General features: G+C 44.1%; 1 protein-coding gene across 1 annotated transcript in view; it reads left to right on the top strand.

Annotated features, from left to right (window-relative positions):
• Nucleotides 1-14,075, top strand: part of LOC142466513 (uncharacterized) — an 80,193-nt gene that overhangs the window by 27,523 nt on the left and 38,595 nt on the right. Inside the window, exons 4-6 of the mRNA XM_075571592.1 lie at nt 1,330-1,503; nt 7,500-7,645; nt 13,833-13,997. Coding sequence (XP_075427707.1) covers nt 1,330-1,503; nt 7,500-7,645; nt 13,833-13,997 — 485 coding nt within the window. The remainder of the gene's footprint in view (nt 1-1,329; nt 1,504-7,499; nt 7,646-13,832; nt 13,998-14,075) is intronic.

Genomic DNA, 14,075 nt, shown 5'->3' with positions numbered 1-14,075 from the left:
TTTTTTTAAACAACCCTGATTGACATTTTTAATGTATTATAATGTAACAAACATTTTTTTGTTTCTATAGCAACCATTTACAAAGTCCCATCCCCTTCCTCTTCTGAGACAGGCTTTGGCACACCCCTTTTTTGAGCCCAGCCCTCTCAAAAGCAGTGCACCAATTGTATCGAGTGACTGCCTGGTCACATGATCTTCCCCACATAACTTTGCATCTTTGGTCCTCTTCTGCTGCACTGACGGCCATTTAGTGAACCCCCGAGCCGAATCTTCACCGATCGATCGGCAATTTAGCTAATTACTTATAATTGTGTGGATTGCATTGATGCACAGATTAAAGGGATTTTTTTTAAAACGGCAGCGTGGGCTGCTGCTGTTATGAGTCTCTGTCAGCCTGATTCCCAGTGTTAGAAGTTGGAAAGTGCACCTCAGTGGAATTTAGATGCATGATTACTTACAGTACAGTATGTACCCAAGACATCACCACTGAGTGACAGGAAGCTGCGGGCAGCCATTTTTTTTCAAGGGCAAGAAATAAATGTCCCCAAAATGAACCGGTGCAGCAAAAGATAAAGAAATCACAGTCTGCTAACTGATTTCTGGTCCCCAGTATGACGAGGAAGAATGAGAATCATCACACGGGATCTGTCACAAATGGATCATTATCACACTGTTGACCTTCTCAGAGGGGCTTAACTCCAGTCCTCAAGACCCCTCACCAGGTCAGGTTTTAGGATATCTCTGCTTCAACACAGGTGGCTCAATCAGTCCCAGCTTCCACACAGGTGGCTCAATCAGTCCCTGCTTCAGCACAGGTGGCTCAATCAGTCCCTGCTTCAGCACAGGTGGCTCAATCAGTCCCTGCTTCAGCACAGGTGGCGCAATCAGTCCCTGCTTCAACACAGGTGGCTCAATCAGTCTCTGCATCAGCACACGTGGCTCAATGAGTCTCTGCTTCAGCACAGGTGGCTCAATCAGTGGCTCAGTCTTGATTGAGCCACCTGTGCTGAATCTGGGATATCCTGAAAACCTTACATGTTTGGGGGTGTGGGGTGGGGCACGAGGAGTTGAGTACCCTGAGTTAGATGACAGGAGGGCATTGCACTAGGCTGTGTTTTGAGATGATAATATGTCTGTTACCTGTGTTTAGGTATGCAGAAACCTGGTGTCCTGATTGAGGGATATGACCACTTCTTGTGCTACTGTACAGTGAATGTCTAATAAGATATGCCTACAGTACTCACAGGACTGAGGACAATGGTTATTACAGAAGCGTCTCCCAATCCCGGTTATGTCAGAGTACAATACTTTTTCTTCTTTCATTTCCAGATTGATTTCTATGCCAAGATGGTTTTCAACATAGAGAAAGGAATTCTAAAGAAACAATTCCCATTCACCCAAATTAAATCTATCAAAGACAATGAGGGGCTGAAGTTCCTCATTACATTCTATGGGCACCAGGATTATGAACTCGAAGCGGCTTCTCTAGAAGATAAAGAAAATGTAAGTTACCCCAATCAGGAAACTATTTGAATGTAACAAGAAACTACGGAGAGAGGAGAGAGATATTTAATTTGAGTCTGTAAGTGCTGTAAATATTCGCTCTATCTATCGATCTATCTATCTATCAATCTATCTATCCTCAGTAAAGTATGTGTGTGGATGTGTATATATATATATACTAGCTGAGAGCCCCGGCTTTGCCCGGGATGTTTGTGGTGTGGGTGTGGCATTTGGGTGGGGAGTGGTCCACGCGGCCCATGTGCGGTGGTAGTGCTGCTGTGGCTGTACTGATGGTGATTGTATTGGTGTGCTGATTTGGGAGGGTTTGGTGCTGATGTGGGGGTGCGGATGTGGGTGTGCCGATGGGGGAGGTGCAAAGGTGGCGATGTGTGGGTGCTGATGGTGTTGATGGGGGCTGGGAATGGTGGGGAGCCGAGAATGCCAGTGTGCTGATGTGGTGGTGCTGGGGTGTGTGTGTGTATACATGTTTGTGTGTATACATTGTATGTGTGTGTGTGTATACGTGTGTGTGTGTGTATGTGTACGTGTGTGTGTGTATACACATGTGTGTATACACGTGTATACATGTTTGTGTGTGTGTATACATGTTTATGTGTATACATTGTATGTGTGTGTGTGTGTGTGTGTGTGTGTGTGTACATTTGTGTGTGTGTACAGATGTTTGTGTGTGTATACACATGTGTGTGTATACACATGTGTGTGTGTGTGTATACGTGTGTGTGTGTGTATACATGTGTGTGTGTGTGTATACATGTGTGTGTGTGTATACATGTGTGTGTATATACATGTGTGTGTATATACATGTGTGTGTATACACATGTGTGTGTACACATGTGTGTGTGTGTACACATGTGTGTGTACACATGTGTGTGTACACATGTGTGTGTGTGTACACATGTGTGTGTGTACACATGTGTGTGTGTATACACATGTGTGTGTGTATACACATGTGTGTGTGTGTATACATGTGTGTGTGTATACATGTGTGTGTGTGTATACATGTGTGTATACATGTGTGTGTATACATGTGTGTGTGTGTATACATTATGTGTATGTATACCTGTGTGTATACGTGTGTGAGTGTATACGTGTGTGTGTGTGTACATGTGTGTGTGTATGTCTCCATGTGTGTGTGTGTATGTCTCCATGTGTGTGTGTGTATGTCTCCATGTGTGTGTGTGTATGTCTCCATGTGTGTGTGTACGTGTACATGTGTGTGAGTATACGTGTACATGTGTGTGTGTGTGTGTACGTGTCTACGTGTACATGTGTGTGTGTGTGTACGTGTACATGTGTGTGTGTGTACGTGTCTACGTGTACATGTGTGTGTGTCTACGTGTACGTGTGTGTGTCTACGTGCGTGTGTGTACGTGTGTGTGTGTGTACGTGTGTGTGTGTGTGTACGTGTGTATACATGTGTGTGTGTGTGTATACATGTGTATGTGTGTATACATGTGTGTGTATACATGTGTGTGTATATACATGTGTGTGTATATACATGTGTGTGTATACACATGTGTGTGTATACACATGTGTGTGTGTGTGTGTATACGTGTGTGTGTGTATACATGTGTGTGTGTGTGTGTATACATGTGTATGTGTGTATAGATGTGTGTGTGTATACATGTGTGTATATACATGTGTGTGTATATACATGTGTGTGTATATACATGTGTGTGTATACACATGTGTGTGTATACACATGTGTGTGTGTGTGTGTGTACACATGTGTGTGTATACACATGTGTGTGTGTATACACGTGTGTGTGTGTGTGTATACACATGTGTGTGTGTATACATGTGTGTGTGTATACATGTGTGTGTGTGTATACATGTGTGTGTGTGTATACATGTGTGTGTATACATGTGTGTGTGTGTGTATACATTATGTGTATGTATACCTGTGTGTATACGTGTGTGAGTGTATACGTGTGTGTGTGTGTGTGTGTACATGTGTGTGTGTGTATGTCTCCATGTGTGTGTGTATGTCTCCATGTGTGTGTGTACGTGTACATGTGTGTGAGTATACGTGTACATGTGTGTGAGTATACGTGTACATGTGTGTGTGTGTGTACGTGTCTACGTGTACATGTGTGTGTGTGTACGTGTCTACGTGTACATGTGTGTGTGTGTCTACGTGTACATGTGTGTGTGTCTACGTGTACGTGTGTGTGTCTACGTGCGTGTGTGTACGTGTGTGTGTGTGTGTGTGTACGTGTGTGTCTACGTGTGTGTGTATGTGTGTGTGTGTCTACGTGTGTGTGTTTGTGTATATGTGTGTGTGTTTGTGTCTACGTGTGTGTGTTTGTGTCTACGTGTGTGTGTTTGTGTATACGTGTGTGTGTGTATACGTGTGTGTGTATACACGTGTGTGTGTGTACACGTGTGTGTGTGTACACATGTGTGTGTACACATGTGTGTGTATACACGTGTGTGTGTATACACGTGTATGTGTGTGTATACATGTGTGTGTGTGTATACATGTGTGTGTGTGTATACATGTGTGTGTGTGTATACATGTGTGTGTATACGTGTGTGTGTGTGTATACATTATGTGTATGTATACCTGTGTGTATACGTGTGTGTGTATGTGTACATGTGTGTGTGTGTATGTCTCCATGTGTGTGTGTGTATGTCTCCATGTGTGTGTGTGTATGTCTCCATGTGTGTGTGTACGTGTACATGTGTGTGAGTATACGTGTACATGTGTGTGTGTGTACGTGTCTACGTGTACATGTGTGTGTGTGTGTACGTGTACATGTGTGTGTGTGTGTGTACGTGTCTACGTGTACATGTGTGTGTGTGTCTACGTGTACATGTGTGTGTGTGTACGTGCGTGTGTGTACGTGTGTGTGTGTGTGTACGTGTGTGTGTACGTGTGTGTCTATGTGTGTGTGTGTCTACGTGTGTGTGTTTGTGTATACGTGTGTGTGTTTGTGTCTACGTGTGTGTGTTTGTGTATACGTGTGTGTGTGTATACGTGTGTGTCTGTGTGTGTATACGTGTGTGTGTGTCTACGTCTGTGTGTGTGTGTGTGTCTACGTGTGTGTGTGTGTCTGTGTCCCTGTGTGTCCTTTGGCCCGTGACTCCGCCTCAGGGAAGGGGGGGGAGGTGGTGGGAAGGGGGGGGTGGGGGGGGGAGGTGGTGGGAAGGAGGGGGGTGGGGGGGAGGTGGTGGGAAGGAGGGGGTGGGGGGGAAGGGGAGGTGGGGGGGAAGGGGAGGTGGGGGGGAGGTGGTGGGAAGGGGGGGTGGGGGGGAGGGGGGGGAGGTGGGAAGGGGGGTGGAGGTGGTGGGAGGTTGTAAGGGGGGAGTGAAGGGAAGGTGAAGGGGGGGTGAAGGTGGGGGTGGAGGGGAGGTGAAGGGTGGGGGTGGAGGGGAGGTGAAGGGGGGGGTGGAGGGGAGGTGAAGGGTGGGGGTGGAGGGGAGGTGAAGGGGGGGTGGAGGGGAGGTGAAGGGGGGTGGAGGGGAGGTGAAGGGGGGGGGTGGAGGGGAGGTGAAGGGGGGGGGGGGTGGAGGGGAGGTGAAGGGGGGGGGTGGAGGGGAGGTGAAGGGGGGGTGGAGGGGAGGTGAAGGGGGGGTGGAGGGAGGTGGAAGGGAAGTGGAGTGAGGGGAGGTGAGGGGTGGGTGAGGGGAGGTGAAGGGGGGTGAGGGGAGGTGAAGGGGGGTGAGGGGAGGTGAAGGGGGGGTGAGGGGAGGTGAAGGCCGCTCCCTCACCCGTCCGGCCGCTCACTCACCCGTCCGGCAGCTCCCTCACCCGTCCGGTCGCTCCCACGTGTATCTGAGGCGGGAGGCAGCTTGTTGTGGCCGCTCCCCCGCTGTGTCCCGGGCGCTCGCTCGCTCCGCTGACTGTAGCGGCGCCGGGGGGGGGGGGGGTGGGGGTGGAGGGGAGGTGATTTGAAGGGGGGTGAGGGGTGGGTGAAGGCCGCTCACTCACCCGTCCGGCCGCTCCCACGTGGAACTGAGGCGGGAGGCAGCTTGTTGTTGCCGCTCCCCCGCTGTGTCCCGGGCGCTCGTTCCTCCGCTGACTGTAGCGGCGCCGGGGGGGGGGGGGTTGAAAGCGCGGGAGACACGGGGAGAGGAGGAGGTGCGCGCGGGTATGTGAGCCCCCCCCTCCCCGGGTTATACATGCTGCTAATGTACACCCCCCCCTACTGTGTGTGTGTGTGTGTGTGTGTGTGTGTGTGTGTGTGTGTGTGTGTGTGTGTGTGTGTGTGTGTCCCTGTGTGTGTCCCTGTGTGTGTCCCTGTGTGTGTCCGTGTGTGTGTGTGTGTGTGTGTGTGTGTGTGTGTGTGTGTGTGTGTGTGTGTGTCCCTGTGTGTGTCCCTGTGTGTGTGTTTGTGTCCCTGTGTGTCCTTTGGGCCATCACTCCGCCTCAGGCCAATGAGAGGTGTGCGGGGGCGGCCCAAGGGACCAATGAGATTTCCCCTAGGGACACCGGACATCCAGCAGGCAGGCATGCATGCAGGCAGGCAAACATACAGTGCTTTCACTAATATAGTATAAGATATATATATATATATATATATATATATATATATATATACTGTATATATATATACAGTATATATATATATATATATATATATATATATATATATATATATGCAAATATATATATATATATATATATATATATACTGTATATATATATATACAGCTCAACCCCCTTATAACGCTGTGCTTGGGGTTCAAAGTATCATACCGCGTTATAAGCGGATCGCGTTAGAAATAATGTACAATTGTATGTATTGTACAATAAAGTATTTAAGACACCAATAACCGTGTTGTAAAATTTTCATAATACAAAAATTGGGAGTCACGCTTGCATCGCGTTATAAGCGGATTCGCGTTGTAACGGATCGCATTATAATGGGGTTAAGCAATATATATGAGGAAGGTCACTGTATGATGCCCGAAACGTTGGATGCAGTGCCTATGTATTTGTCTTGAATACATCTACTTTGGATTTCCCTGACTGTGTGCTGTCTCGTTTTTCCTGGATCCCCATCTGGTAAAATATTTTTCTGTATAAGTATATAAGTATATATATATATATATGAAACAAGGCAGCAGGCACTCTGTAAACACTGAAACACTGATGCTTATCCCATATGCGTAATAAATACAGCAGATATTACCAGATCTTGATCCGGAAAGAAGAGACAGCACACAGCCAAGTTGAAATGTCAATATATTGAGGTAACAAAACCAAGGCTCTACATCCGACGTTTCGGTCAGCTACATGTGACCTTCTTCAGGGATGATCCCTGAGGAAGGTCACATGTAGCTGACCGAGAGTTGGACGGAGACTAGGAAGATGAGGAGCCGCAGGAGCCGTCGTAAAACCGGCGCAACCGCGATCGCCCGATGTAGGATTGCAGATTTTCGGCACAAAATAACTGTAGATTATTGTTAAACAATGGCGTTCACCTTGAAACACCTCCAACGACTCGCTTTTCTTTTCCGATGCATGGACACTGTCATCCGTAATAATATTATTTCAAAGAGAACAAGTAAATATTAGCTACAAAAACATATTCCAGGAACGTGGTTGGTAAAATCAGGAACAAGTGTCCGCCAACATAATCATACTCTAAAACCACAATCACATACGGTACGATTGATAGACGTCAGACAAAGCATGTTCCGTAGAGCATACTGTATGTTATCTAATGTCCACAAGAACGGCAGAGATTAGTACGGTTATTTCCTTTAGCCCCCCCTGGGAAAAAACCAGTGCAATAAGCAGCGCGAAAGCACGGTCTAATTTGCAGCAATTGGAATTTTTGCTTTGATAAATCAGCACTATTGTTGACCCCGTTTTGCAGCAAAGATGCGCCAGTAAATAACCCCCTCTTTCTAATTCATTTGAAAACATATTCTGCCTTGTTATTATCTTATTAGATTGTTTTTTTACTTTAATTCTGTGGGCTAATACAATAACCCCCCCCCCTCCTTTGTTGTCACTGATTTAGATCTTGAAGGTTATGAATGACGTAATTAAGTGCAGCGTTCAGACATCTGCTGAAACGTTGTATAAAAGACCGTCCCAGTCCAATGTGCTATACGAAGGGATGTTGGAACTACAGACGCAGGGACCGGACTCGGAAAAATGGGTGAAGTAAGCCATCTATCACTCCTATTTAATAACAAACACACCTGGAGTGTCGTAAGCGGGGTAACAAAAGTATGTTATTGAAAAACGTGCGGTTATGTTCGCTGAAGTGCAGTGGCGACTATGACTCATGAGAAGTCGTTCTCTTAAAGCTGCAGAGCAAGCAATATCCTACGTGTGGGTTTTTTTTATTTTTAAATAAATCAGTTTTGTACTATGAGAAAATATTTTTTTAAACTACTCTGAATTACATTTTTTATGTATTATAATGCAACAAGCATTTTTTATTCCTATAGCAACAATTTACAAAGTCACATCCCCTTCCTCTTCCAAAACAGGCTATGGCACACCCCTTGTTTAGTCCTGCCCTCTCTCTAGCAGTGCACCAGTTGTATCTAGTGACTTCCTGGTCACATGATCTTCCCCACAGAACTTTGCATCTTGGGTCCTCTTCTGCTGCACTGACAGCCATTTAGTGAACCCCCGAGCCAAATCTTCACCGATCAATCACAGGAGAAGGGATCGATCAGCAACTTAGCTAATTACTTATCATTGTGTAGATTGTATTGATGCACATATTGAATAGATTTTTTTTTTTTTCCAAACGGCAGCTTGAACTGCTGCTTCAAGGGTATCCCTGCTTCAGTACAGGTGGCTCATCCCACCTGTGCTGAAGAAAGGATATCCTGAAAACCTGACCTGTTGATGATTATTATTATATGTCCCCAAATTATTAGGCGTTCAGCAAAATGCACAGTTTCCACATTAAGGGAACCTAACGATGCTAGAGAATTTAGCAACGTCGCATATTAAACAAAATGACAATGTTAACGCCGGCGAATCACTTGCGAGCTCCGACGGCGCCGTGACTTTTTCCCGCGACTTAAAAAGGGCTAATTTGGCATCTTCATGCAAAGGTCTCCCACATCTCTAACAACCAGATCTGCAAAATATTTCGCTTTGAAGAGTTGTCCGCGTTTGAGCTAAATAACCTTGGTACGGCCTATGAAAAATGTAGCACTTGGGGATTATTTTTTTTAAACTAACAAAAACATTTGTAAAAAGCAGCTGGGAAAACATTCACCTATCTCCGATAACGAGTCTCCGGGGTAAGTTTTGAGGAATCGTGCGCTTTATCAGAAGTATGGTTTATCAGGACAGCACTGGAAGTAAGGAAAAATAATACACAGTTTATTGGTACTTCTGTCCATTAGATGTTAAGGGTGATAAAAAAAACTTATTCTGCTTAATTCATCATCATCATCATCATCAGCAGCAGGTGAAATCGAATGTACAGTAAGTGTAAAAAAAAAGCCAAAAAAATATTGCTGACTTGTCTTTAACATGGCTTATAATAAATAACAACACTTCTGGTAAAATGTAAATTCTGCTTTATATATTACAGTGAAATTCCGCAGTAATAAGCACATGCCATGCATATTAACCCGTAAGCTATTTTCTAACCCTTAAAGCATGCAAAGCATGCAAAACATGATAAATCCTGTGTTTAAAAAAACAAAAACAAATCCAGTCCTATAGTATTAGATATCTGCATTTTGTAAACCTCCTAATGCTATTTGTAATGATTTTTTAATGTACTAATCATCCTTTTGTTGCTACACCAACCATTTAGAAAGTGATATCCACTTCCTCTTTTGAAACAGGCTTTCACACACACCTTTTTGAGCTCTGCACTGTGGCAACAAAGTATCACAAACAGGCTTTCTATTACTCTGAAAGCTCTAACAATGATGTGTTACACTTAGGCCCCGGCCATAGAGGGGTGGGGAGAGCGGAGGCGTGCTAACGCTGAGGCTCGCCTGCTTCAGTCAGCGCGATTGCACGGACTTACAGGCGAGCCAGCGTGCGCGAAGGGAGCCGGGGGGAGGTGGTTGGAGGCAGGGCAGTGACGTCGCTGGGCCAATCGCCCGCGACGCACTGACGTCAATGTCACGGCGCCGACGTCACGGCGCCGTGACGTTGACGCTGCTGTGCTGTGATTGGAGGTTTTCAGCCGACAGCGCGCTGAAAAACAGCTTGGCGCTCGGCTGAAACCTCCAACTCGTCAGCACGCCTGCGGACGCTCGCGTGAGCCCCCTCTCAAGGCATCCTCATTGAGGATGCAGGGGCTCAGCGCGGAGCGTCCGCACGCCTCAGCGCGGCCTGTCCTTCTATGGACTCGGCCTTAGAAATATAATCTTACATATCAGCTGCAGCCTTTCACTTACTGCAGCATAGAGTCAGAAGACGGCCATTTCATTAGGCATACGATTTGCATTTTGACAGACTCATAACAGGAGCACCAAAGGATTGGCAGCTTAGGTAAGAATGTAGAATTATACATTGCCACATGCTTTACATATACAAAAAAGGGGGAATGTGGTATTGCTGCTTTAAGTTATTTCTGCGTCCTTGCAATCCCCCCCCCAAGCATAATTCCTAATAGCTACTTTTCTAGCTAGAGACGTGACTCTAATTAATATATTTATTTACAGCACTGAAGAGTTTGCATGCATACCACAAATAGCAATCTATTATACATCACAAGACACTTTTTAGTATTTGACTTGATTACGAGTCCACATTCCGACTTTCCGAGCTCTTACGCGGTCAGCTTCAGTTTAAGATGGTTGGACATTAACAACACGTAATTATTACAAGAAGGAAAACAAGACCTCATGGTAGAACAACTTGTCGGAGACAGAAATCTAGTCCCTATGATGAAAACAAGACTTTAAAATATTTATGGGTTTTTTTTTTTTCCCTCTGGATAACATGGTCTCTCAGTTAATGAGGTACAACAATTCACAAAAGTTGTATATTTTTCAATGAAATGCATCATTGAGTTAATAAACTGGGGACATGACAAATTGTTTAAATATGTACAGAAGTTCCTTTGACCTTCTGAATTAATTGTGTATGTAGAAACTTTTTGGTGTCCCCACGGGCTTGTCAAACCACAAACAGTGAAATCTACTGTATGGTTGTCCATTCATTTCTAACATTGAATAAATGTAATCTCAAAATCAAGACAAAATAAATCCATACAAAAATCCATAGTAATTGCAATAACCCTCAGATATCTCTTGGTGTGTCCTTGGCATTGACAGCCATGAGCTGCATCTGAATAACCCTCCACAATTCTCCTCCTTACAGAATCAAGCACCCAAGAATTTTTGGAGTTGAGTGAAATTGGCAATTGGTCACCTCTCTTGTCCTATAGCACCTTTTTTTTTTTTAACATGAGCTACAGTGCAGGTGAAGCAGGCAACATGGAAATCAATTTGTCAGACCCGTAACATACTGTTTGCTGGAAAATTTGAAAGTCACATTTCTGTAAGCAGAAGTCGCTTGTGAAATAGATGTGCATACAAATATCAGGTGTTCATTTTCAGGTACCAGATACAAAATTCCCACTACACCAAATTCCCACTTGAATCTCTGCTTTGAGCTTTAATGCAGAATTTCAGATTTGATAATGATAGTCATTAGATGCTCCAGGGTAGTTTTTTTTTTAACCAGGATTCCTCGGAACCCTTGGGTTCCCCGGACATCCCTAAGGCTGCGCTTGTAGTGCCTTGCGCCGGCGACGCGACTTCGCTCCGAATCAAATACATTGACTCCGTCGCAAGCGTTTATAGTAAACTCGATGGCGACGGAGCGACCAAAAATTTTGAAGCCGGGAAAATGTGATTTTTTTTTTAGGAACAGTCGCCACATGTGACTGTCTCTAAACCAATCAAATTGCGCGGCCCGCCCCTTTTAGTGACGTCACTAGCCTTGTCGCCAGCGATGTCGCTAAAAATCAAATTACAACTTTCGCCAGCGGCGACGGCGACGTCATTGGTCGCGTCGCCGCCGCCAGCACTATAAGCGCGGCCTAAAGGGTTCCCTACAATTTTCTGGTCATTTGAAAATTGTATAAAATACAGAAGATTTTACAATGCATCTGATCACAGATTTGCTATTAAACATCATTGGGGGTCCCTCAGAATTTCACTTTGGGTTCCTTAACTAAAAAAAAGTTTGGAAACCACTGATCTAGGGTAACATATCCAGTTGTAACATTTATTTATCCCGCACGCAGAATATCTAATAACTTGGGCATTGATAACAAGAGCCCTCAGTGCTATGTTGCTTTTAAAAATTAAGTGAGCTTTGCTTTTCGTATGGCGAGATACATTTCTTCTTCATGCAAAGCAGAGGTATTTATTTAATTGAAGATATATACGAAGCAAAGGCAATGATTGCCATACAGAAACATGGATAAAAGCTGATACTGTACGAGCAACTGGTTTCTTGTTAATAGGAGACAATGTCCATGCTGGTTCTCCAGTTAGTACAGCTCAACCTCCTTATAACCTCCTTATAACGCTGTGCTTGGGGTCCAAAGAAATAATGTACTATTGTGTGCATTGTACAATAAAGTATTTAAGACACCAATAATCATGTGGTAAAGTATTCATAAATACGATAAATTGGGAGCCACCCTCGCACCGTGCTATAAGCGGATCCGCGTTGTAACGGACCGCGCTATAACGGGGTTGAGCTGTATAAAGAAAGTGTATATAAACCCAAACAGTATGAAGATGTATTTCCATGCCACATCACACACCCTTTTACTTCTGTACCTCGTTCCCTGTGGGGCCAATATCCAATTCCACTTCAATAGGTTCCTCTATCCCCCCACGTGTGTACATATGAACTTCGGTCCACCACACATTCTTGTATTCCAGTTTAATCTGTGTATGCAGCATACAGGCCCATATCTACCAAGTAGTGCTACTGCATGACACCTTCTGGCACCGAACAAGTTAATAGACTATATGTTGCCATCCATTGCTGGAAGGTGTCTTCTAGAGTAGTCCATCTTAAATATGGCCCGTAGTCGCCTACCAAGATCTGTAATAATTTCAGAACATTCAGGCTCTCACACACCAAAAAAAGATCAAAAACAAATACTGGAAAATTACTGGATGATCTAGAATGAAGGGTTCGACTATATCTTCCAATTATTATTCTTTATGTGAACAACAGTATTTCAAAGATATGCACATTAATGGCGCGATGTACATGTACGCTATGTACATTAATGGCACTATATAATTAAAGATATACTTTAAATACATACAATACATATTCATCATCACAAACAAACCTAATAAAAGAGGTAGGGAAACTGTGCAAATATATATTTTTAATAAAATCGAATATTCTTTTAATTTGTTTTGGGGGGAGGGAGCAAAAAAGCAATGCTTCTAGAGGTGGGAGTAATGTTCACGAGGTCACGAGCGATGCAAAATGTTAGATGTTAGATTTCGCAAGCGTTTCACTGACATTAAGTCAACGGCAATTTGATTTAAAGCAGCAGCCGTCCAAGCTGCTGTTTTTAAATTTTTGTTAATATATTTTTTAAATTAGCTAAGTTGCTGAGTGTTCCGTTCTCCTGTAATCGATCGGCGGCAGAAGAGGACCAAAGATGCAAAGTTCTGTGGGGAAGATCATGTGACCAGGCAGTCACTAGATACAATTGGTGCACTGCTAGAGAGAGGGCATGGCTCAAAATGGGGTTTGCCGGAGCCTGTTTCAGGAGAGGAAGGGGATGTGACTTTGTAAATGGTTGCTATTGAAACAAAAAATGCTTGTTACATTATAATACATTAAAAATGTCATTCAGAGTTGTTTGCTACATCCAATTGACAAAACATATAAAGTAATAAGTATAAAGTTTAAATACTTCAATAATAATAATAATAATAATATTTACTTGGTTATTTAGTTAAACCCTTTGGCCAAAGCGTCATAAGCCTGCATACCACATCAAGGTATAACCAAAATTAATGCAGGCCCTATACTACACTGTGAACCCTTCCCTTTACCTCTGTATGAGGGGAAAGAACCATAGTATATCATGTTCTTTGCAGCAAAGTGAAAAGACCTCCCAAGTTAAAAAGGTGAGGAGTGAGCTCTGCGGGGAGGTGCCACCTACCTCCATACAACTGTTACCAGTCAGAAATATATATACAGTATATACACACATAGTAGTGCTTTTTGGGCTTGCTAAAACTGTGCATGCGAAGAATTATTTGACAGTTTTGCATGTCTCTAAATGCTACTACTGTACAGATGTGCAGTATTTGGGAATGTGATAGTTGGCAGCGGAAGAATGTATTTGTCTTCCCTAATTTTGCAGGTACCTGGTGAAGCTGAAGGAAGAAGAACTGATCTTGTATTGTTTTGAGCAGAAGAACCTTGAGCCAGTAGAAAACACTGTCGATCTGTCGGGCTGCAGTGTGTACGCCACTGTATCTGAAGGCTTTCCTTATTTCTCCGTGCATACCAACGGAAATAATTATTTGTAAGTACTGTTATATGCACACTCTTTAATCTCACAACCATGTACCATGAAGTGTCCTCCGGCATAGAGAGATGTCCT

This window comes from Ascaphus truei, chromosome 15 (assembly GCF_040206685.1).
Source record: "Ascaphus truei isolate aAscTru1 chromosome 15, aAscTru1.hap1, whole genome shotgun sequence".
NCBI lineage: Eukaryota > Metazoa > Chordata > Amphibia > Anura > Ascaphidae > Ascaphus > Ascaphus truei.
Note: the sequence above shows the minus strand (reverse complement) of the source record. Positions and strands in the feature narration are given on the sequence as shown.